The sequence below is a fragment of the Onychomys torridus genome, chromosome 12, assembly GCF_903995425.1.
Source record: "Onychomys torridus chromosome 12, mOncTor1.1, whole genome shotgun sequence".
Classification (NCBI taxonomy): Eukaryota; Metazoa; Chordata; class Mammalia; order Rodentia; family Cricetidae; genus Onychomys; species Onychomys torridus.
In genome coordinates, this window is record NC_050454.1 from 67,990,145 (window position 1) to 68,015,234 (window position 25,090).

At 48.4% G+C, this 25,090-nt stretch overlaps 1 protein-coding gene across 3 annotated transcripts in view; it reads left to right on the forward strand.

The window, feature by feature from the left end:
* Eva1c (eva-1 homolog C) overlaps window positions 1-7,532 on the forward strand; it is a 72,576-nt gene extending 65,044 nt beyond the window's left edge. For all 3 annotated transcript variants that reach the window (XM_036203135.1, XM_036203136.1, XM_036203137.1), the window contains 2 exons: window positions 659-748; window positions 6,956-7,532. In XM_036203135.1, coding sequence (XP_036059028.1) covers window positions 659-748; window positions 6,956-7,320 — 455 coding nt within the window. In that variant the 3' untranslated portion in view covers window positions 7,321-7,532. The remainder of the gene's footprint in view (window positions 1-658; window positions 749-6,955) is intronic.
* The last annotated feature ends 17,558 nt before the right edge of the window (window positions 7,533-25,090 follow it).

Here is a 25,090-nt window from a genome sequence, read left to right on the forward strand (position 1 = left end):
TGGTCCACAGAGCAGACAGCTGTTCCAGGGTAAGATGAGACATTATTTACTCAGCCTCCTAAAGGCTTGATGGACGCCTTTGCCTTTCTCATGGAATATTGTGTTCTGTCCTGGAACAGGGTACATGAGCTGCACCTGAAGTTGGAATTAGCACTCTGAAGTGTTTTGAATCCCTTTCCTCATTTGACATTTTCAAAGATGACTTCTGCACTAGCCGCTTTTCCCATTACTGGGACAAAACACCCGGGAAAAGTGACATCAGAAGGAGGGTTTGATTTCAGCTCATGGTTTAGGAACAGATGCAGTCCATCATGGCGCACGATAGGGGGACAGCCAAGAACCAGGGGACAGTTGGAAGCAGGGCCAGGTTATAAATGTCAAGGCCCGCCTCCATGACCCACTTCCTCCAGTGAGGATCCACCTTCTTAAGGTTCCACAGCCTCCCAAACAGCACTGCCAGCCGGGGACCAAGTCTTCCAAAGCATGAGTTCATTGGGGCCATTTCACGGCCAGGCCTCAGCACTAAGTGTTCTGAGTCTTCCACAGTTTAGTCAGAAGCCCAGGGGTTTGATGTCTGTGAGTGGCAGGTGCAGGTGAAGGCCAACAGGGCTTTCAGGACTGGTGCACCCTAAACAGCTCTGGCCTTTGCATGTTGCAGGTATAAAATCCGACCCCAGCGGATCGAGGGTTGTGCGGAAAGATGGTGTTATCGTCAGCAACTCCCTGGCTGCGTTTGCTTACATTCGAGGTAGGTGAATGCATGGGAGCTACTGGGGATGCAGAAGGGCTTCTCACTGCCTCACCGACAAACGCTCTGATAGCTAAAGGAAAGATGCCCTCAGTTGTACCTGCAGCGTTGTGATGTCCAGAGCGCAGGGCTGGGATTCAAACACAGTTGTAACCACAACCATGGGACCTGCAGGAATAAAGCTGAGGTGCTGAGGGTGTGGCTCCAAAGGAGTTTCCTCCTTGAAAAGTAGAAATGGGTGCCCCAGATCTAAAAATTAGGATCATTGAATTCCCCTCACAACTGGAAGAAAAACAAGGTTGATCACGGAAGAAGCAAAACAGGTCCTGCCTTGGGATGACACAGCCATCCCAGGAGGCCTGACAATCACTGTGGTTGCCAAGGTTCCCTTGTCCACCTCCCCAGGGCTGAAGGCTTGCACCGGGCCTGGCCATGTGCAGCCCTCTCTCAGGGGGAATGCACACTCCTTGCTACCTTCCTGCACATCCTAGGACAGATTGTATCTTGGGATGTGGACTGTAAGTTTCAACACTGGCTTCCTGCTCAAGGAAGGCTCTGTCATTCAGCTTACACCACATTACTTTATACAAGACCCAGGACTCTTGGAGTAAAAACAGGTATATTTTGGCTCATGGTCTGGAGGTCAAGTTCAAGATCCAGTGGTTCCATGGGTTTGGACTGTGGTGAGGGTGGGGCATCGTGAGTGATCACACTTTGAACTAGAGAGGGAGAGAAAGGAACAGAGCAAGGTCCTACAATCCCCTTTGATGGTGCAGGCCTGATGACCTAAAGGCTGCCCATAGACCCCCACCTCTTAAAAGTCCACAGCACCACCTCAAGGCCACCATGGGAACCAAACTTTCACATATAGGTCTTAGAGGAACATTTATCAAAAGTGTATAGAGGCCAGAAACTCTGATACCTTCTGTAAAACGCCCAGTACCAGGATGTATGGATGTTGCTATTCAAGCCTGCTAGGGCTGGGGTTGTGTGGGGTAGAGCTTCCTCGCAGGGGAATGGAGGTTTAGAGAAACAGCTCAATACATGAGCTGGAGAGCCTGGCCCCAGCACTCCACCACTGCATAATTTTCCCGCTCAGTGTTGCTCCCGGCAGCTTGCCATGTGCTGCAGGGTTATTGGCCCCTTTTATTCTTTACAGCTTCTCTCCCATGTCCTTGCTGCTCCTGATGACTGTCAAAGTTAAGCTTGAAAATTTGGGTTTTAGAAGCACGTCCACAGTTTCAAAGTCCCTTCAGGTGGAGGACAACGATGAAGAGAAGCAGGGATGCTGCTGGCTGAGGTGTAGCCACGCTGGACCCCATCCTTTCTCAGACACCTTGGCCTTCTTAGCCGCCATAACAAATCACTGTAGACTGGAGCTTAAGGAACACTTCCTGTTTGCTAACGGTTCTGGAGGGAGGCTGGAAGTCCATGATTAAGAGCCTCCTTGGCTTTAGACAGCCACCTGCATGCTGTGTCCTCCTATGTATGTGGGGGGTTGGGTGGGGTGGAGCGGAGGTGTGTGTGGGGGGACAAAAGAGGCAAGGGAAGAGGAGAGTGTGAGCTTTTCTAAAACACCAGTCCTATCAGACGAGGACCCGCTGGTGAACTCTGTTAACCAAAATTAGCTCCAGAAAGTTCCAGCTACAAAGTCATATTAAGAGTCAGGGCATCAGCATGAGCTTGGGGGAATGGTCAGTCCAGAGCAGCACCTCTGAGGATTGAGGCTCTGATCATGAATTCTACACTTAAAGGAGCCCAGGGTCCGAGGAGCGGGGCCTTTTGCCAAGGGCACCATGGACAGCGGCTGGGTCCAGCCTCACGCTTGGCGAAGGGCAAGGCCGTCAATCAGTTTCTGGGAAGAACACTGTCTTCAGGCTTTGGAGGGCTGGAACCTCTTGACCCAGTGTTATGTAAATATCCTTTCCTCTGACATCTCATGAGCGTATCCTGCTATGTGTCTAGATGATGTGTTTGCCTGTCTAAGCTCCTCAAGGACAGATGACTGTCATCTTGTTTATCTGTCGCATCTCTATGTCTAGGACAGTTCTGGGGTAGACCAGGACACAGTAAGTAGTTAACAAATGGCTAAATAATAAACCCAAGATGATGTTATGTCTGCCTTATACTCTTTTATCATCTATAATTTACAAATTTTTATCTGTGGATCTGAAAAGATGGCTCAGTGGTTAAGGTATTTGCTGCTCTTGCAGAGTTCAGTTCCCAACATCCATGTCAGGAGGCTTACCATTGTCTGTAATTCTAATTCAGGGGACCTGGCACCTTCCTTTAGCCTCTGTGGATTTCTACATACATATGGGGTACAGTCACATGAATACACACACACACACACACACACACACACACACACACACATACACACACACACACACTCGTGTGTAAAATGTGTCTGTGGGTGCATGCATGCCTGGGGTATGTACATGAATGTCAGAGGACAACTTTGTATACTTGGTTCTCTCCTACCACTGTTTACCTAGGTTTGGGGATCAAATCCAGATTGTCAGGCTTATGTGGCAGAAACCTTTATCCATTGAGCCATCTTGCTAGCTATCTACAACCCAGAATGATGCTCCATCATTTTAGCATAAGGGCTGGATGGGAAGTTGTTTGACTTTATTGAGAGATGTTTCTGTACATTCATCTCAACAAGTCACAGCTGAGGCTAGGTGTGGATCTGGAAAGCCTTGCTGTGGGGCTAGGATCCGAAGGCTGGACACAGGCTCCTGGCAGTATTTGATGGTGAGGCCACTGGCTAAAGCAGCTGGGGACCCACAGCTTGAGCAGGGACTCCTGTAAACTGAGGGAGAACAAAAGGACATTCACTAACCAGGCCACTGGCAGCTCTGGTGTAAGAGAGCAAGGGAATAGATGGAGGACAAGCAGACAGGTCACCAAAGCCAGGGGCTTGTGCTGAGTGGGGGACATGGGGGTCGGTGGAAGGGAAATGAAGATGTTCAAAGGTCTCTGCTAAATGATGTCTCCTCCAGTCACTTATATGATCTGCAAGGGCATTTCTTATGGAAAAAGGAAGTGTGCATGCATGCGCGCGCGCATGTGTGTGTGTGTGTGTGTGTGTGTGTGTGTGATATGTGTTATATATGTGTATTTGTGGTATGTTTGATGTGTGTCTGTGATATATGCAGTAAGTGTGATGAGTGCTGTGTATGGTATATATATTATGTATATATATACATATATATGTACATATATATACATATATAGTGATGTACATTTGTGTGTTGCATTTGTGGTGTGTGGTGGGGTGGTATACGTGAATGGTGTATGCTATTTGTGTAGGGGAGGCTGGTGGTACTTGTTTATGATATAGGGAACTTCAAGTGGGGGATGGTAGCATGTGTACATGTGTTTATGTATGTATGTGTATGTTCTGAGGAATATAGTTCACTAGCTGCCTCAGCATTGTCCATTACCATTGTCCCCTAGCTGAGGAACTTTAGTCTTGCTCTCTAAATAAATTAATGACCCTTTCCAGACCACCAAATTAGTGTCTTATTGGCATCCGGCTTTGTGTGTTTACCTCATCTGTGCCCACAGGCCTGCCGTTTGTGACTCAATACTCAGTCACTGTCCCTACTGTTTGGGATTGTGGTGTGTGTGTGTGTGTGTGTGTGTGTGTGTGTGTGTGTGTGTGTGTTCAGCCTCAGGCAAACTTACCGAGAACTTTGGGGGTGTTTTGGGGATCTGGGACCACAGCCAGAGCAGTCTTGTTGGTTCTCAGAAAGGAATTCTAGAACATCAGAGGAGCTATGTGAAGGAGAGATTTCATCACACGTCCCAAAGTTAGTCACATGAACCTTTTAGGGGGCACAATCAGAGAGCCGCACGGGTCTGTCACATGGGTGTGGGCTCTCAAGTGTTCCCTGGGTCTCCAACCCTGACAGAAAGTCTTGTCAGAACAGTCTTCAAACACTTTCTGTTTCTTCCTCCTGGAGGACTCTGGCCACAGTCCCACAAGAGACGGACCCTTGCTGGTGGCTTCTGGTGGCTTATCTGGGTGTGACTAAATTTGAACTGGAGCTTGTGTTGGCCCCAGACCAATATCTGAAGAGCAAATGGGGCCCTGGCACCCATTCTGGGGCTCCTGGGACCATTCCCTCTAGCCTGTGATGAACTGGAGCTAAATTTAGAATACCAACAAAAACACTGTCAAGATTCTGTTCAGCCACAACAAAAAGAAAGCCCCATTTTCCCAAAAGAGATGCTAGAAGGGGTCACAACTCTGAAGTGGTCCAGTTGGTTCTAGAAGATGGAGGAAATGCTTTCTGTATAAAGTCTGGGGCAGTGGGCAGAGCCCTGGTCTGAGCCCAGGTCCCAGCAAATAGCGGCTTTGCAAAGTGACTAGGCTACCACATCAGGGGTTAGGCCAGCTCATCTCTAACGTGCCATCTGCCTATAATCTGGTGACAGTATGACAGTCACTTCATATGGATAGGAAGTTTGATTCCCACGGGACTCATCTTCCCCATGCTTGGCCACCGGATCTCAGTGACATGGATGTGAACTCCCCCATAAAATGAGTGATCCCATAGTAATAGAAATTCCTGAATCCTAGAAGGAGAACCCAGACCCTGCCACCTGGAGAAGAAGGAGGTACGAGTTGCTGATTTTGTGGTAGCATGTGATATGCCCTAAGGATTGACTCACTTAATTTGATTAATCCAAGTTCCTTAAAAATGGGGCTAGGGTATGGCTCAGTTGTAGAGCACCAGCCCCGCATGTGTGGTGTCCTAAAGTTCAGACTTCAGCACAGAAAAAAAAAAAAAAAACAAACGTCATTAAGAACAACTAAAGAGGTAGAGTAACAGATCCATTTTGTGGCGGAGCAAGACCTTGGCCCGAGATCTGGTCCACCACTACACCTTGGACAGGAGGAGAGGGACTCTGAGGGACCTTTCTTCCTCAGAAACGTGACATAGGGGCAGGTTTGCTGCTGGCGCTGGCTCTGTCCCACCCAGGAGTGTCTAGAAAATGAATTAAGACTCTGCCCTCTTAAAACCGCACATGCTTTATCAACTCCAACACATAAAATGGGGAGGGGACACTCACGCTGCATCTGAACCTGTCAGAAGGCGAGCATGATGTGGCGAGAGGCAGAGCAGGCTTTGATCAGCCGGAGAGCGGGAGGGATGGTCTGACCTGACGCCCTGGGCTTGGCGTCTTTTGTATATTACTGTTTAGTGACTTCCTTACAAGTGTCGGTGTCTCCAGGCAGCCCACCTGCCACCATTCCCGGAGGTGAAAGTAACCTTTCTCACTGTCATAAGGGTCGTGCGTCTCTAGGACCAAATCCTTTATATACTTTAACTCTTCAATGCTGTACTGATAGCATGACAGACGCAATCTGTTGTCCCTTCTACGGCCAAAATAAGTGCTATTTCAGACATCTGGGTCTTAAAGGGAGTGGGGAGATGTCAGGCAGTGGTAGGGTCACAGTGTGGCGGCACAGATGAGTAGAGCCACTGAGGGACAACTCAGGCTGTGGGAAGGAGGCTGGCCAGCTGGGGAGGTATCCACTTTCGGGAAGATAACGTGTTCTGGTTCCATCTCTCCTGTCAGATCTCAACTGTGAGATCCCCTCATTGTCGGGGAGACTTAGCAGCCCTGGAGTTCTGAGAGACCAGGCTAGATGCCTGGGGAAGGACAGCAGCAGCAAAGACAACCGTCTTCATTGTCTTTCCCAGAATAAAAGACAGGATGGTGTGCCCAGAGGGGGCTCTGAGCAGTTGAGACTTACTGAGAAAATGCTGGGGATAAAAGCACATCCCAGAAGGAACCTCCAGGATCCAGCCCTGATTCTGTCTGAAGAGGCTGCTGGCCTCTACAGCCTTCCCTCTGGGCCTCAGCTTGAATATTTATAAAAGTGTTTAATCCATGGCCCCCAGCTCAAATCTATAAATAAAGTTTTATTGGGGCACATTCAGGCCCTGTGCTTTACATATTGCCGGTGGCTGCTTGTTATAATTTGAATCTGAAATGCACCCCCCAAGGTCATGTTTTGAATGTTTGTTCCCCACAGTAGTACCATTGTGGGAAGCACCCTGGGTCCCATTCTACCTTACACATGAACCTGTTGCCTATCTTCTCTGACACAATGGATGGCAAATCTTCAAAAGTATGAGCTAAGATTAACCTTTTAGATCCTCACACGTTCTGTTCTTCTCACAGCCCACCCTGAGAGAGCCGCCCTGCTGTTTGTGTCCAGTGTCTGCATTGGCCTGATCTTCACGCTGTGCGCCCTGGTCATCAGAGTGTCCTGTACCAAGGACTTCCAGGAGCTGAGGCAGGGGAGGGAGCCTCTGGTGCTAGGGAGTGACAAGGCTGAGGAGGAGGTGGAAGAGGAGGACTCCTCAGACTCTGAGTTTCCTGAGGAACTGTCCAGATTTTGTAGGACTTCGTATCCAGCCTACAGCTCCATAGAGGCTGCTGAGCTGGCAGAAAGGATTGAGCGCAGGGAGCAAATCATTCAGGAAATATGGATGAACAGTGGCCTGGACTCCTCAATTCCAAGGAACATGGGCCATTTCTACTGAAAACCAGAGGCTCCTGGAAGAGACCACACTTTCTGAAGACAGAAGGATCTAGAATGCTGTCTCCCGACTCCCTCGAGTTCTGGTTCACTTGTACCTTCTATGAAGGAGAATCTGTCATGTCAACCGAGACAGACGGATGAAGCCGGAGAGCCGTCAAAGGGACGTCTCACACTGTTTACAGCACACCCTGGAATAAATTAGGAGGAAGACTTGGTGTCTTGTACTTGTTTGAATTCATGTCTATGCATTAATAACTCTGCACATAATTGAGATTCACATTTACTCAGCACTAATAATACCAGGTGCTGGTTCATAAATATTCATGAGATGGTACAGCGATGAGTTGAGTAGACAGGGGACCCACAGATATTCATTAAAAATTTCCATGATGGCAAGTGGTGCGATGGCTCAGTGGGTATGAGGTGACTACTACCAAGCCTGGTAACCTGAGTTCAATCCCCAGAACCTACAGTGTGGAAGGAGAGAACCAGCTCCTACAAGTTGTTCTCTGATCTCCTTATATATAACACACTCACACACACTCACACACACACACACACACACACACACACACACACACACACACACACACACACTCACACACACTCACACACACACACACACACACACTCACACACACACACACACACACACACACACACACACACACACACACACACACACACACACACACACACACACACACACACACACACACACACACTCACACACACTCACACACACACACTCACACACACTCACACACACACACACACACACACACACACACACACACTCACACACACACACACACACTCACACACACACACACACTCACACACACACTCACACACACTCACACACACACACACTCACACACACTCACACACACACACACACACACTCACACACACACACACACACACACACACACACACACACACACACACACACACACACACACACACACACACACACACACACACACACACACACACACACACACACACACACACACACACACACACACACACACACACCACACACCACACACACACACACACACACACACACACACACACTCACACACACACTCACACACACACACTCACACACACACTCACACACACACACACTCACACACACACACACACTCACACACACACTCACACACACACACTCACACACACACTCACACACACACTCACACACACACACACACACACACACACACTCACACACACTCACACACACACTCACACACACACACACACACACACACACACACACACACACACACACACACACACACACACACACACACACACACACACACACACACACACACACACACACACACACACACACACACACACACACTCACACACACACACACACACACACACACACACTCACACACACACACACACACTCACACACACTCACACACACACACACACACTCACACACACACACACTCACACCACACACACACACACACACACACTCACACACACACACACACTCACACCACACACACACACACACACTCACACACACACACACACACACACTCACACACACACACACACACACACACACGAGTAAATAAAAATGTAACAAAACTTTAATTATACAGGCAGGGTAGAAAACAGGAGCTCATCGGGTAATTAATTAACTAGCTAATTAATTTATTTTTGAGGCAGAATCACTCTGTGTATCCCAGGTTGGCTTTGAATTTGTGATCTGAGATCTGACTGCCTCAGCCTCTGGAGTATTTGGATGACAGCCGTGTTACAATCATGTGCCACCATGCCTGGGCCACAGATGACTTTTAATTCACAACATTATTTTTTCAGAGCAGAGACTCAGGATTTTCTTCAAGGAAAGATGAGAAGCTGCTCGGGCCTCGGAGGCCGTGGTTATGTTTGCCATCTCTGTGCTTGAAGAAGGCCTCATGTAATGGTTTCCTTCAGATCCCGTGTGGTAGATAAGCATGGCTGTTTCAATGCACTGTCCTTGTGGACACTGAGATTTGCATTCGATTTACTTTTGCACTGAAGTTGGTATAGTCCCACAGCTCACTGGTTTTTTTGTTTGTTTGTTTGTTTTTTGTTTTGAGATAGGGTCCCACATGTAGCTGAGGCTGGTCTCAAACTCACGACAGTCTTCCTATCTAATGAGTGCTAGAAGGACAGATGTGAGTCAGGATACCCACATTCATCTGCTTAAAAAGGAGAAAAAAAGAAAGAAAATCAACCATTGGGGTGCTTGGGAGATGGCTCAGTCTGCAAGTAGCTTACCCTGCAAGCTTTTATTTCAATTTGATCCCCAGAACACCTGCTAAGAAAAGCATGGAGCTACTCCCCACCCACCCCAGCCTAGCCATCATGGCAAGTTCTAGGCCAATGAGAGACACTGTTTTTAAGGGGGGAGGAGTAAGTAAAGAGTGACACCCAAGGCTGAAATTTCAACAGTATAAAAGCTATCGTTAGCTCAAAGGCTACACAAATCCATGCAAGCACCAGGATTTAGCTCATGCCCTGGTTTTGCTCCATACAGTAAGTTTGCAGACTCCCCGGATTTAAATTTAATACCACGGTGCTTCTGGTGGTAAAATCCTGAGTAACCAACCATCAAATCATTGCAAAGCTTGGGTACTACCTGCTGGGAGCTAGGGCCTGGAGCCAGTGGAGGGGAGAGTGCAGAGTGTCCAGACAGAACCGGGAATGGGTGAAATTAGAAGGCTGCCCCTAGTGGACAGGAGGCTCACAGCAGGGGAGCAGTGAAGAAAGTAGTGGTTTTTTTTTTTTTTTTTTTTTTTTTTTTTTTATTGCAGCCGGGGTTGCATTTGGCCCCCTGTTGGTAGTGTTGAAATGTGGGGAGGTGGGACCTGGCAGGAGGGAGTACATTATGGGGGGCAGGTTCCTGGGGTCCAGCTGTCAACTTCCTTGCCATTGGTGCTGTCTGAACAAGAGACCCCACATTCCTGCCTCTACTGCTGCTTCAGCCCTGTGACGTTCAGACTGTTCCCTTGAAGCTGCGAGTCCACAGAACTCTTCCCTCTACTTGTCTCTGTCAGCCATTTTGCCGCTGTAGCACAAGAAGTAGCTAATGCAGGCTGTGCACACTGAAATGGTCCCGTCTTCCACACACCACATCGGTTACCTTGACACAAGCTGGGGTCATCTGAGACTTCAACTGAGAAAATGCCTCATCAAATTGGCCAGTAGGAAAGCCTGTGGGGGAATTTTCTTGAATGATAAGCACCTGGGCAGGTGCTCCTGCGTGGGATTTAAAAAAAAAAAAAAAAAAAGCAGCAGGCTGAGCAAGCTGTGAGAAACAGGCCAACCAGCAGCGTTCCCCTGTGGTCCTGCTCCAGTTCTGGTCCTGGCTTCTCTCAATGGCAGACTGCTGTGATGGGCGTGTACAAACCAAATAAACCCTCTCCCCAAGCTGCTTTTGGTCAGGGTGAGTAACACAGCCATCGAAAGCACACTAAGGTGTGTGCCTACTACAAGTGAGCTCTTCTGTACCAGGAATCTTAAAGAGTCTTATTAATAAAATCAAACCTGAGGCCAGGTATTGGGGTGAATGCTGGAAGATCAGAGAAGCAGAACAAGTCACAGCCACCTCACCTTGCCAGTTCCTCAGCTGATCCTGTTTCCTCAGACTGCAAGCCTCTGAGTCCTCATCCGAATGGGTCTCAGCTGAACTGTGTTGCTCAAGACCCTAAAAGCTTAACCAGCCAAATGCTTCTAGTTTCTGGTCTTCACGCCTTGTATATCTTTCTGGTTCTGCCATGGCTCCCTGGGATTAAAGGCGTGTGCTACCACTGTCTATCCTCTATGTTTAATATTAATTCCATAGTGACTTCCCTGAGTATCTGCCTCCCCCAGCATACATACATACATACATATATACATACATACATACATACATACATACATACATACATACATATATAAATATGTACATATATCATATATATTCCCTCTTTTACAGAGAGAGAGAGAGAGAGAGAGAGAGAGAGAGAGAGAGAGAGAGAGACATGTACATACTCTTCCCTGTCCCCTTTGGGGCCCCTGCACACCAGGCTGCCAAGGCATGGCTCAACTTCAGCCTCTCTGCAAATGCAATAAGATAGTGGATTGCATTTTCTGACCTTCAAAAGAGAACTCCCCTTTCTTCTCCTGGCCTCATAGGTCCTGCTGAAATTGTGTTTGGGGCAAGAATCCCTGGAGGGAATGACCAAAGCACACTTGGATGAGGGTTTGCCACTGGACCAGACTGCAGCAGGCATGGAGGAAACGACCAGATGGAGGTTCACCCAGGGAACTCAGAGTATGCCAGGGCTGCCGCCCTCTGTGACTGCGTGTGTCTCTGAGCAGAGGAGTCTCTGCCATTCCCAAGCAGTGGGGTCGCAGACAGTTCTGCTAGGAGGTTTGCCAAGCCACCACCTCGGTGATTTTGTGTTTATGCTGACTCTGAGGGTGGGTGTGTGCTGCCTGCAGAAATTTCTACTCTTCTGGAGTGCCCTGAGTTCTTAGAGGGGATGCTGGGACCTTGGGGTGTCATAGAATTTGCTACTGTTCTGGGGACAAGAAGTCTCCACCTAGGAATGAAGTGGGCTTTTGGGAGCCTTGTGAACAGCCCCGCCACTGCTGACACAGCAGTGAAATAATGCCTGGCACAGGTGCCCCCAGGCCACTTTCCCTGCCGGACACACTGCCAGCAGCCATGGGAAGGGTGGCTGCATTTGGTTCCTACCTGTCCTCCTCTGTGGAGAAATGTCCCTTCTCACTTCCTCACAAGGATTTCTGCCAAGAGCAATCCCTCCACAATCCCCTTTGCAGGAGTCCCTGCCTAGGGCCTTCGAATGCAGCTAGAGTGTTGGTCTAGCATGAATGAAGTCATAGGTCCATCTGCAGCAGGATGTAAAGCAGGTGCAGCAGTGCACACCTGGAATCCTATCAGGAGTTGGAGGCAGAAAGTTCAGATATTCAAGGTCACACCACAAAGTGAGTTGGAGGCCAGCCTGGAATACACAAGATGTTGTCTTAAGATACAAGATTCAACAAAAAAGAATCTCCACTTCAGAAATGGACTTAAAGCATCCAAAGGGATGTGGTCTGGGGCCTGGGGTGCATGCTGTTGCTGTTGGCCCATACTGCTGGTGCGGTTCTCCAAAGGCACATCAGAGGAGAACTTTAGAAAGAGTTATCGGGAAGTCAGCGTATCTATGAGAGTCCACTTTCAACCAATCCCCTTTTCCCCACAAGTCTGCCTGCTCCAGATCACCTGAGAAACCAAAGCCTGAGGCTGAGACTTAGCTGTGGGGCTGGGAGCAGAGTGTTTTACTCCATTTTCTGTTTGCTATGACAACATACCTTGAGTTGGAAGATTTATAAGGTATAGAAGTTTGGGTTGGAGAGATGGCTCAGCCAGCAAAGGCTAGACTCACAACCAAAAACTCTAAGTAGATGTTTATTTGGGCTTGTTGCTTTGCTCCCAAGGAATGCTGCATGCTGCTCTGTGCATGGTGGAGAAGAAGAAGGAGGCACTTTCAGAAGAGGTCACATGGCAGCAGGCAGCTAGAGGAAGCTGGGAAACCAAACTCCCTCCACTCCTACCAGCCCTCAGGATAACCAGCCCACTTTCAAGGGAATTGCATCCATCTGTCATGGGATAACCTTTGTGTACACTGTGAAGATGTGTCTCTGCCAAGGCAACTTCTGATTGGTGTAATAAAGAACTGAATGGCCAATAGCTAGGCAGGAGAGGATAGGCGAGACTTCTGGGGAGACAGGGGAACTCTGGGGAAGAATCTGAGAGGTGGGGAATGTGGTGGTATTGTGTTCCCTGAAATATTGTGCACCCTAATAAACTTATCTGGGGTCAGAGACAGAACAGCCACAATATTAAACATAGAGGATAGGCAGTGGTAGCACACGCCTTTAATCCTAGCATTCCAGAGGCAGAAATTCATCTGTTCAAGGATACAGTCAAGCATGGTGACTCACACCTTTAATCCCAGAAAGCAAGCCTTTAATCCCAGGGAGTGATGGTAGAAAACAGAAAGGTATATAAGGCACGAGGACCAGAAACTAGAAGCTTTTGGCTGATTAAGCTTTTAGGCTTTTGAGCAGTAGTTCAGCTGAGAGTCATTTGGATAAGGACTCAGAAGCTTCCAATCTGAGGAAACAAGACCAGCTGAGGAACTGGCAAGGTGAGGAAGCTGTGGCTTGTTCTGCTTCTCTGATCTTCCAGCATTCACCCAATAACTGGCCTCCGGTTTGATTTTATTAATAAGACCCGTTAAGATTCCTGCTACAGGGGAATTCACCAATGAGACATGGAGCAAGCTGAAGTACAGTATGGAGGAGAGGTAATGAGCTACGTAGCAGAATGTAGATGAATATAAATGGGTTAATTTAAGTTATAAGAGATAGCTGGGAACAAGCCTAAGCTAAGGCCAAGCTTTCACACTTAATAAATCTCCATGTGGTTATTTGGGAGCTGGTGGTCCAAAGAAAGTATAACTAACATCAATCCCTTCACAAAGTAAAACCTCTGTGGTCTAATTGCTTCTTAAGGGTCCCCACCATCTTTTATAATGGTAGGAACCAGGTCTCCAACACATGAGATTCAAGGAACCAACCTGTTAAACCACAGAGTAGCCTTTATCTGCTCTCCGCAGGGTTGGACGCCACTTCTGGCATGCTGTATTATCTACTGAGACTTCTCCAATGTATGGATGCTCTGGAGCTTCCATCCCACTCCCTGCTCCTCCTGTCAGGACCCTGGAAAACTGACATCAGCCAGACCGGATCTGATTCTGTCCCAGCCCTGGCCACTGTTCCTCTGACCACTGGGTCTCTCTGGTCTTCTAGCTATTGCTCTGACTTGCTTGTGGGTTGGTGGGTGAGTGATCCAGCTGTGCCTCAGTTTCCTCCTTTGTAATAGTATCTGCCTCCTGATGATATTGAAAATGAAGATGTTTTTGCACACCAGAGGAGCAGAGGTACACTGTGCTTTTATCAGCAGCAAGCAACTCCTCCCGAGAGAGCAACAGCCAACAAGAAGGTTCAAGCCATTTGTGCTATCTGGGTGGGGTGGGGTGGGGTGGAGTTAGAGCGCTCAGAGGCAGCACAGGCACAGCCAGTGAGGGGAAGAACTCAATCAAGTTTGTGGGACAGGAAAAGCTTTGTCTGCAGAACTTGGAGGCAAGTGGTCAGGTCTGAATGGCCGTGGGTTCTGTGGCCAAGTCCACTGTAACCTTTCCCACAAATGGACTTCAGAGGCCAAACCCAGACTCGGCAAGTTTGAATGAAACTAACTCCCACAGGCTCATAGGGAGTGGCATTATTAGGAGGTGTGGTCGTGATGGAGGAAGTGCGGCTTTGTTGGAGGGGGTGTGTCATTGCGGTTGGGCTTTGAGGTCTCAGATGCTGAAGCCTGGCCAGTAGGTCACAAGGTGTAGAACCCTCAGCTCCTTCTCCAGCACCATGTCTGTCTGCATGCCGCCATACTGCCTGCATGATGATAGTGGACTAAACCTCTGACTTCTAAGCCAGTCCTTTAGAAGAGTTGTTGTGATCGTGGTGTCTCCTCATATCAATAGAAACCCTGACTAAGACAGCAAGGTAGTTATAACCCGGATCTATGGCCACCTGAGTCTACGCAGCTCATTTAAACCTGACTGCGAGAGTTGGCCCACTCCACCCCAGGACTGTACCATAACCTTGGAGATGAAATCCTAAATACTCCAAGTGCATGCCAGGAGTGACCCAGTGTCCACAGCTGCAAAGTAGACAAACAAAGAGCCCTGATGCCCACCAACTACATAAGAGAGATGCTGGGAAGTCAACTAAAAATCCTGGGACCACCATCTCCCTTTTTAAAATCAACAGGCACATTTTCTGGACAGGATGCAATGCTGGGCTTCCCGGAGAAAGTACAAGAAACACATTTACAGCACTCAGGAGACAGAGCCAGGTGGATCTCCGTGAGTTCAAGGCCAGCCTGGGCTACCAAGTGAGTTCTAGGACAGGCGCAAAGCTACACAGAGAAACCCTGTCTCAAGAAAAAAAAAGAAAGAAAGAAACACATTTAAGCGCCTGTGTTGGCAATGTTGGGCTTTGATACCCACTCTGAGGCCACATGGTGATTTAAAGGATTTTTAGCTCAGTAATAGGACTTGGGTGAAGCTCAGTGGCAGAGAACTTGTCTACTATTGTGAGGTTCTAGGTTCGATCCCTGTAGTTCTTCAATGATGACGATGATGATGATGATGATGGTGATTGATGATGATGTGATTGATGATGATGATGATGGTGATTGATGATGGTGATTGATGATGATGATTGATGATGGTGATTGATGATGGTGATTGATGATGGTGATTGATGATGATGGTGATTGATGATGATGATTGATGATGGTGATTGATGATGATGATGATGATGATGGTGATTGATGATGGTGATTGATGATGATGATGATGGTGATTGATGATGGTGATTGATGATGATGATGATGATGATGGTGATTGATGATGGTGATGATGGTGATTGATGATGGTGATTGATGATGATGATGATGATGATGGTGATTGATGATGATGATGATGGTGATTGATGATGATGATGGTGATTGATGATGATGGTGATTGATGATGGTGATTGATGATGATGATGATGATGATGATGATGGTGATTGATGATGGTGATTAATGATGGTGATTGATGATGATGATTGATGATGAAGGTGATGATGGCAAACACTGGTGAAGGCTGGGGCCATACAGTGGTAGTACTTGCCTAGTGTGCATGAGGACTTAGGTTCAAACCCAAGTTACTGCCAGAAAAAAAGATGGGGGCTATGGATCCAGCTTAATTGGTAGACTGCTTACCCAAAGCCCAAGGGCTCATCCCCAGTGCCCATAAGACTGGATGTGTATGTCTCTAATCCTGTCACTCAGGAGGGGAGGGATCAGGAGGGAGGATATCCTCATCTACATCCTCACCCTGGACTGCACAAAACTCTGTTACAAAACAAACAAACTGATAACACAATTTCAAGTCAGCTCGCCGTTTCTCCAGATAGACTTCAAGGGCTCGCAGCTACCCAGCAGTGACGTGCCAAATAGCTCCACTGGATAAAACCATTCTATGGTATTAAGTTAAACATCTGCTCAAGTGCCACAGACAGTTCTCCAGCCTCGTCCACTGAGGGTGTGGTCAGAATCAAATCCACAGGAAAGGACTCCACACCAAAGCTCACATTCCTGGGCTCGCTGGCACCTGACCTATCTTCTGCCCCTGATGCCTCGGCATGAAGATGCCGGAGGCTCACCTTCCTGGAAACTGCTCCTCACAGAGTCGTGGGCCCCAGGAATTAAGTTCCGTCTCCTGTCTCAGCCACACACTCCCTGCAGCGCTGGCTTCTGTTTGCTTTGCCATGCATGACTTAGCCTGTGGCAGCTGCTACTACCAACATTTTCTGGGTCATCACTGCTGCTGTCGCCTCCTTCCCTGGGTCCCCTGAGAAGATTGAGAAAATCTACAAGAACCTGGGGACAGGCCAGAGGAACCTACCATCTTCTGGAGGTAAAAGAATATTCTGGCAGCATAAGAGACCCAGAGCTAGAAGGTGAGCTTGACCTCGGGCATTGGCCTCTGACTGTCTACTAATTTATTTTAAGCTTGAGAACAATTTTATTGAGTTTAAAAGAAAAACTGCAAGGCAGGCACGCTGTGAATCTCAGCTGTTGTCTGGAGGAGGAAGATGGAGATGAGGAGGAGACAAAAATCAGGTTGTTAGTAAGCAGCCACGTGGCAGAAGCTGGGTTGGGACAGACCTTGATAGAAAAGGAGTAAGAAAGGCCAGAGTGTCCCAGAACGTACGGTTAGGGCAAGCATCTGAAAGAAGGAAAAAGAGATAACGAAGAAAAAGAAGAACTTAGGCTCTTCTGAGTAAGCGAGGAAAGTGAGCCCAGCTGCATGGCCATGGCTCCGGGAACAGTCATCCTGGCTAGTTCTAGGAAATAAACCAGGTACACAAATATTATACTCTCTCACTCCTACATGAAATAGAAAATGTTGCTCTCAGGCAAGCTGGGAACAGAAGGGTGGCTATCAGAGAAGTTAGGGAGAAGGAGAGGGGTGGGGATGGTAGTTATAGCGGGAGAGGAGCGAGCTACGGACCGTCTCAACCGGCTAGAAGAAAGGCTCCCCATGTTTGCACCATGAAGCTGTCATATGGAGGAGAAGGACATCTCAAGGTGCTCCATCCACATGTACAATAGCTGTTTCTTTTGATCTATCAGTTACAAAACAGTGGGGTTTTTCTGTTATTTGTTTTTTCGTTTTGTTTTGGTTTTTGTTTTTTGAGACACTCTGCGGTTCAGGCTTCTCTAGAACTTGTAATCCCCCTGCCTTAGCTTCCGAAGTGCTGTGACATAAGCAAGCACCCCCGCACCTGCCCTGGAGTGTTATTTAATATTTAATAGCAATAATAAAGATTGACAGTCACTATTTGCTTAATCTTGACATCCTGGAAATTGCCAAACTGCAGCTCAGTTCTTTTGGGGGAACTGAAGTTGACATTCTTGGAGAGCTGTTGTGTGAGGCCTGCGAGGGTTTAAGATGTAATTAGTCTCACCTTTGCAAAGGACGTCACGGGCCTGACAAATTCTTTCCTGCAGAGCCCTATTTTAAAAGGTCCCCAATCTTTTCTTGAAGGTTGCTCACAGCTTAATTGCATTTCTTTCCAATTGCTTCAGCAGAAAATCCAATTGAGAACTTATCTTGAGGTAGAAATACTGTCTTCCTGCTTTTAAGGGAACTGCCCGTGCGATCGTGAGCTAAGACCGTAGAACAAAGAGAGGAAGGCTGGTCACTTCCGATTGCATGGGTACCCATGGATTCATCATAGTTTCCCTATTCTGAGCTCTTGACTCCACGAACCAAGTGCTTTCAAGAAAAGAGAAATGGAGGCTGTCATTTCCTATCGTCTCCAAGACAGTCCAGCCCGGGAAAGATGAAGGGAGGTAGAGGGGACCGTGTTCAGATGACTAAGCATGCATCTGACCTGGAAAAGACTCCTGTCCTCTCTGCGGAAGGGAGGCAGCCCAATTAGGGGCATGTATGAACAAATGACATTACCTCACCGAGAGGGAGAGGAAAATGCTCTCTCTGTGCTAACAATGAACTTGAGAGAAAATCTGTTAACTAATCTATGAAGAATTTGCAACCCCGGTGAGTTGCCTCCCTGCTCTGAGCTCCCAAACTTCCTTCCTCAGAACTTGACCTCTGACCTAGTGTTGGCGGACCCTGGGAAAGTCAGGTGGGCGCTGGTCAGCTGAGGAGGGATCCCGTGAGCCGACCAGCTTTTCCTTTGGAGTCTCCTTTCTCCAAGTGTCAAGGCATTCACGTGGAGGTCAGAGGTCAGCTTGTGGGAGTCAATTCTCTTCTTCCAACATGTGGGGTCCAGGGAGTATCAGGTTCCCTTACCCACTAGCCGTCTCGCTGGCCCTTGGGGTAACATCTTATTAGATGAATTGGGAAGAAAAAAAAATGATAAAGATTCACTGTGTTGTGCTTTTATAGAAGGTAGAAACAGAGGCTGTGAAGTAATACACAGATCATGACCATTATGGGATAGCTCCTGAGTGGGTGCAGCCCAGGGCCTGTGCACTGGTTTCTGCCCCTCGGGGAATGTGTGAACTCCCTAGAGGCCCTTCTTCGCTGGCTCTTCCCATGATGCTCTGAGTGCTGGCGGGGTTACAGTCCCACTTGTTGCTACTAGCATCTTGGAGTTGCTGGCCCGGGATTGCTTCATTATTCCATTGCCATGGCTCACGGGTGCCCCAAAGCATGCACTTTGCCAGGCTCCGTTCCAAATGAAGTCAGCTCCCTCCAGCAGAGCCAGCAGGGCAGCCTCTGTCTCAGAGCAGAGGTCCTCTCCAGTGTCCGGGAGCAGAGGCGCGACACCGACCTGGGAGAGTGCTGACGGAGGCCTGGCATGGCAGGCAGGCCCAGGTCTCCTCACTCTTCCTATCTGCAATCCGAGCTCCCAATGGAGCTTGCCTAAGGATGAGGAAGGCCTCAGGAGCATAGCCCAAAGCCGGGAAGAGATTGGGGGTGGGGGTGTCGGGAGAGTCTCATCCAACCTAGGGTTTCCAGTGGCCTGCCCTTAACAGGAGGAAACTATAGCCCTCGCCTGGGGCCTGGAGAGAGGGAGCCCTGTCTTCCTGGTTGCAGCTGCCCTGGGGTACAGCTCCAGTCACGGGGAGCTGGGAGGTCATTAGTGGCCCACGCGATAGGTGGACCCTGTTCCTACTGAGATCAGTGGGGGATTTTTGTTGTTGTTTTGTTTTTCTTGGAAATGTTTTCCATTTACTGTGCACCCTCAGGGCACTTCCAGTGACTTTTGTGGTTTTGCATAAATAGTTTTCAACAGTTACACCAATAGTTGCTTCAGAGGCAGAGGGTGTGGGGAGCTCCTTACAAAGCCCCTAAAGGCAGGACCTATGCCATTCTGTGGAGTCCTGTGCTGCTTGTACTGAACAGAGGGAATGTGATACACCTTTGCAGTGGAACTTGGCATAGCGTGTGTGTGTGTGTGTGTGTGTGTGTGTGTGTGTGTGTGTGTGTGTTTGCAACAGTGCCTGAACTCAGAATAGCTCCAGGTGATTTTGTTGTGTTTTTATTTTCAAAAAGGCTGTTTTGTTTATATATATATATGGCATATATACATATATATATGAGTGTTTTACTTGCATGTATGTCTATGTACCAAGTACATGCCTGGTGCCTGTGGAGGTCAGAAGAGGTTGTTAAATCCCCTGGATCTAGAGCTACAGATGGTTGTGAGTCACCATGTGGGCACTATGGTCAAACACAGGACCTCTGAAAGAGCAGCGAGTGCTCTTTGCCATTTATCCATCTCTCTAGCTCCTGTTTGTTTTTTTAAGACAGGCTCTCACTCTAAGTCTGGCTGGCCTTGAATCCATAGAGATCTGCTTGCCTCCTGGATCAAAGGTGTGCACCACCATGTCGTTGTCTTCTTCTTCTTCTTCTTCTTCTTCTTATTATTATTATTATTATTATTATTTTGAATGGGGCACTGAGGCTTGAACACAGAGCCTTGAACACATTTAGCAAGTGCTCCACTGTGTTACCATTCCAGTCCCAACCACAGCCAAATCTTCATTTACCATATCCTCTTGAAACCCATGGCCCTATTTTCTATCATTTTTTAAATTTTCTTCATGCCTAGTACTTGGGCATCATGTGCTAAATCTGGTGGATATTAACCCCACTGGTGACCTCTGGGATGAATGGTTCTTCCCTAGCATCTCCCCCTCCATACTTAAGACCTGGGCAGGCTGGCAGCTTCCTCTCCCCTTCCTCCCTTGTCTCCATCCATGTATCTTTTTGTTAGTCATTCATTCTGCTGGCCACCAAGTTCTGACTGTGTCAGGCACTGTGCTTAGGACCTGGACAGCGAGACAGCGCCATCATGGTGAGTGGAGAAAAGGCAAGAGCTGTAAGGGCGAATCAACCAGAGAGAGTCTGACTTCCGTTGCTGGTTGGAGGGAAAGCGGCCAGAAAAAAAAAAAAAAGACCATTCCACCTGGCCTCTATTCAACATTACCCTGACCACCTCAGCATCGCCTGGTCTCCATCTCACCCTTACCCCAACCTCAGCATCATCAGTCACCATGTAGCCTTTACCCCAACCTCAGGATCACCTGGTCTCCATCTTGCCCTGACCCCAACCTCCTCAGCATCACCTGGTCTCTACCACACCTCCATCTCAACATCACTCCCACCTCAAACCCTTCGGAACTGCCAGGTCTGTCTTTCACTCACCTGCCTCAGCATTACCATGGGAAACGGTCCACCCCAAGTGCTCTGTTCTGGATCAGCTCATCTAGAGAAGGGAAGTCGTGGTCATCCTTGGAGGTCAGAGTCAGCAGCACTGTGAAGTTCCATTCTCAGAACCTGGGTCTCAGCCTGAACAAAAGTAGATGGGCTGGCAGGGAGCCCACACTCAGCGCTGCCTCTGAACTTACACAGCGGAGCAACATTAGCCGATCACTTCAGAGAAGAATCAATGAGACCACACGGCAGGTGTAGGCAAGGAGAGTGAGAGGTGCTGGTGTGTGCCTGTGTTTCGGTCATATGAGTCAGCTCTGAGATGTCTGGCTACTCTTGGGACGGTGGGACCTCTGGCTGTCATTTGAGAGCGGGTCCCCTGACTCCAGCTCTTGACTCCTTCATTTCACAATTTGGAAGCATGAGTTAGATACCCAGAGCCCCCTCAGCTCTCAGGAGCTCAAGGCAAGGAATTAGAAAAGAGGAAGAAATAATTTCAAATACCTTGAAAATCTAAAAGTGTGTGTGTGTGTGTGTGTGTGTGTGTGTGTGTGTGTGTGTGTAGGCAGAGCCCACGGGAGGGCTCTGGAGGGTACCCTGGGAGAGTGTGTCCAGGCCTGGACAATGCTGGCCAGCAATGAGGGTTGGTGGAGCCCAAGACAAGCTCCTAAAACACAGCTCACAGCTACTCCTGATTCATTCTCCTGAACTCTGTGTTCCTGTCTCTTATCCTCTGTCCACGGCCACCTCACTTCACCAGCTGTGTGGGCGGACACCAGGACCCAGCCATGAAGTCACACATAAGAGAACACAGCAAAGAGACAACATCCCAGCTTCTGGGACATGCTGAGGAGAGAACAGGGGCTTCTGGAAGCATCAAGCTAGGTCATCTCTGTGGGTTTGACTCTCTGTTCCCAGACTTCCCCTGGCCAAGCCCCACATGGCTCCTGATAGAGGCCATATGCAGCCTATGCCTAGGACCGAGAATCCCGAGCTTCAAGGCACATGCTTGTGGTCCCAGCTACTCAGGAGGCTGAAGCAGGAGCGTATATAACATGAGTCCGTAAGTCGGAAACAACTGGGTTAGACATCATTTCATACAAAAAGATGCTAAGATGCGCTTTTGGAGTGTGGGTCCCATGGATCCACATCTTCAGCATTCGCCCATGAACAGCAGCTAGAGCCCTGTCTGCCTGCCACCTGGGTGTCCCAAAGCCCAGTACCACTTGCTCATTATGTGGACCTATTCCGCAGTGGGGGTTTGGCCCTAAGCAATGTCTTATAGGTCTTTCACTCTTGACCACCTGCCACCCTCTCCCTGCCTCTGGCTCCCACTGAGACAGCAAATCGAGAGCCCTGTGGGCACCCACCACACTTAAGCTTTTGGGATGCTTTCCTGTCCCGAGTGGCTCCTCCAGGGGCTATGAACAGCACAGAAGCCTCTGAGGCCCTGAAGTTACAGGAAAGAGGAGGCGAGTGTCCATGGCTTTCTTGTGGGAAGGGAATGAAGATTCAGTGAAGTAAGAAAGACTGGCTTTGACAGGTGCTCCATGCTCCACGGGGACAAGGCGTCATTGTCCACACAGCAAGACTGACAGGACTTGACACAGGTCTCTGTGTCACCAGTGTCCTGGAAGCTTTGGCTGGAGCTGCATGCCAATGAACGGTGGCTCGTAAGTCACTGGAATAGGAGGCTCTGAAGGTGACAAGGAAGAGACAGAGCGCCGTGGTGTGCATGCACATGGGAGATGAGCTGTCGCTGGAGAGCAAGATCATCGGCACCACAGGAGGACGGAGGCAGAGCATTAACTCTGGGCACATCAACTGACTGCTGAGTAGACTCACCATTTACCCACAGGCTAACCAGAAAAGCAGAGCGGGCATGCTCACAGACACCTTTGCTCAGGGATGCCAGACAGACCTTTGCTCCATGTCTTTTTGTTGTTGTTTGTTTGTTTGTTTTTAAATGTATTATGTATACAGTGTTCTGCAGGGCACCAGATCTCATTACAGATGGTTGTGAGCCACCATGTGGTTGCTGGGAACTGAACTCAGGACCTCTGGAAGAGCAGCCAGTGCCCTTAACCTCTGAGCCACCACTCCAGCCCGCTCCATGTCTTTAGAATGCAGCAAGTACTCAAGAGTGGAGGGACCAGCACCTCCTGTTCTGGTCCTTGTCCATCCAGAATCTGACCTCAGAAGATGCTTTGGTTTCATTGCTGGTGCTGTGAAAAAAACTCACAGTCACCATCTGCCATAGCAGGGAGGTCAGAGGGGCAGGAACTCAAACGTCCAGTCACATCCACAGTCAAAGGGGGTGGGGGGGGATGGTGCATGCACGGTTGTGAGCGCTTCCATTGGATGAATGGCTGCCACCATTTAGAGCCGCCAGAGTCTCCTCGGGCCACCCAGCCCTGGTGCTGACTGCACCTGTTTCAGTCCCAAAAGTGACAGGCGTCTCCCAGTGGGCTTAGAATTGGGGTGTGATCTCTCAAGCCCTTGTACACCCCTGCATTTTGAACTCGACCCAGGGTATGATGTAGACACCATGTGAAGATGGTTACTTGGAAATGTGGTCCCCTGCCCTTGCTGGTTTGGGTGGGATCTGGGGAGCACTTTCACAGCTATCATCACCCCACTAGGGTGACTGGGCTTCACAGATCATTGGGGTAGGGGCTTTTGTTTTTTTACAACCCAGGCTCTGAAGTACTGAGACTGGGGACCAGTTCTGGGAAGTCCCGGGTCACCCTGATCTCTTACCACCTCCTGCCCACTCAGACTTGAACAGGGAGACTCACAAGGACATTGATGTCACATTGCAATAAATGGTCCTGGGCTCTGAATCTCATTTTCCTTAAATCCATTTCCCTAAGAAATATTATAGCATTTACCCTTCCCATTTTATAAGACATGATGAATAATGCCATTCATTCTAAATCCCTCTTTTCAGTCACTCTTAATATTCTTTTAAAAGAAAGAAAGGAAAACTCTGTTGGGACCAAAACCTCACACACTTGGACTAAACCCAAGGGTGAACATTTATTTCAACAAAATTCATTCAAGGTCTTGAAAGTCAAGTGTGAGATGTGATATACACCTTGTCAGTGAGGATAATGCCCTTTTCTGCACTTGGACAGCTGAAGATGATATGCAGGTTGACATGTTTGGTGTCTTAGGAATGTGACCCTAGAGAGATCAGGAAGTATGCTGGAGGCAGGGCCTCCTGGCTTGATAGACCCTGCCAAGATGGCTGGCTACTTTGGGCTCTGGAAAAATTTCCATCTGCTCCCACCTTATCACACTGGCTTTTCCTGAGACAGTCCATGGGAACTGAACCACTGGTTCCCGCCGTCACCATCTAATCAGTACGGGGTGTCCTATAAATGTTCCTTTTCAAACACACTGTCATTTGTCAGCTCCCCATAATTCCAGCCTCAGGAGGTGTCTGGATGTCATGCTGGGCACTCTCATGTGAGAGGGATCCATCAACACCTTCAAATTCTGGCCCTTGTTATTGTCATGGAGACACCATCTGCTCCTCTCAAAGGGGATTTTGCCAGAGCTTCATGAACAGGGCTTTCTTCCTCTCATTGGCTTTTCAGTCTATCAAGGTCCTGGAGAGATAGGGATGAGATCTATCTTAGTAAATTCTACTCCACTATTCATCCAATAAATGTTATTTCCACCTGAATAACTCCTTGGATCATTTTTTAATTTGAACTCTTTCTTGTTATTGCATTTTAAAAGTTCTTTATTTTGGAATCTGTTTCTCTAATTTTTTCCATCGTTGGACCATTGCACATGCTAGCCAAGTGTTCTACCTCTGAGCTACAAACCTAGTCTGTGATGGTTGGTGTGGTCAATATAATAAAATCTAAAATCAT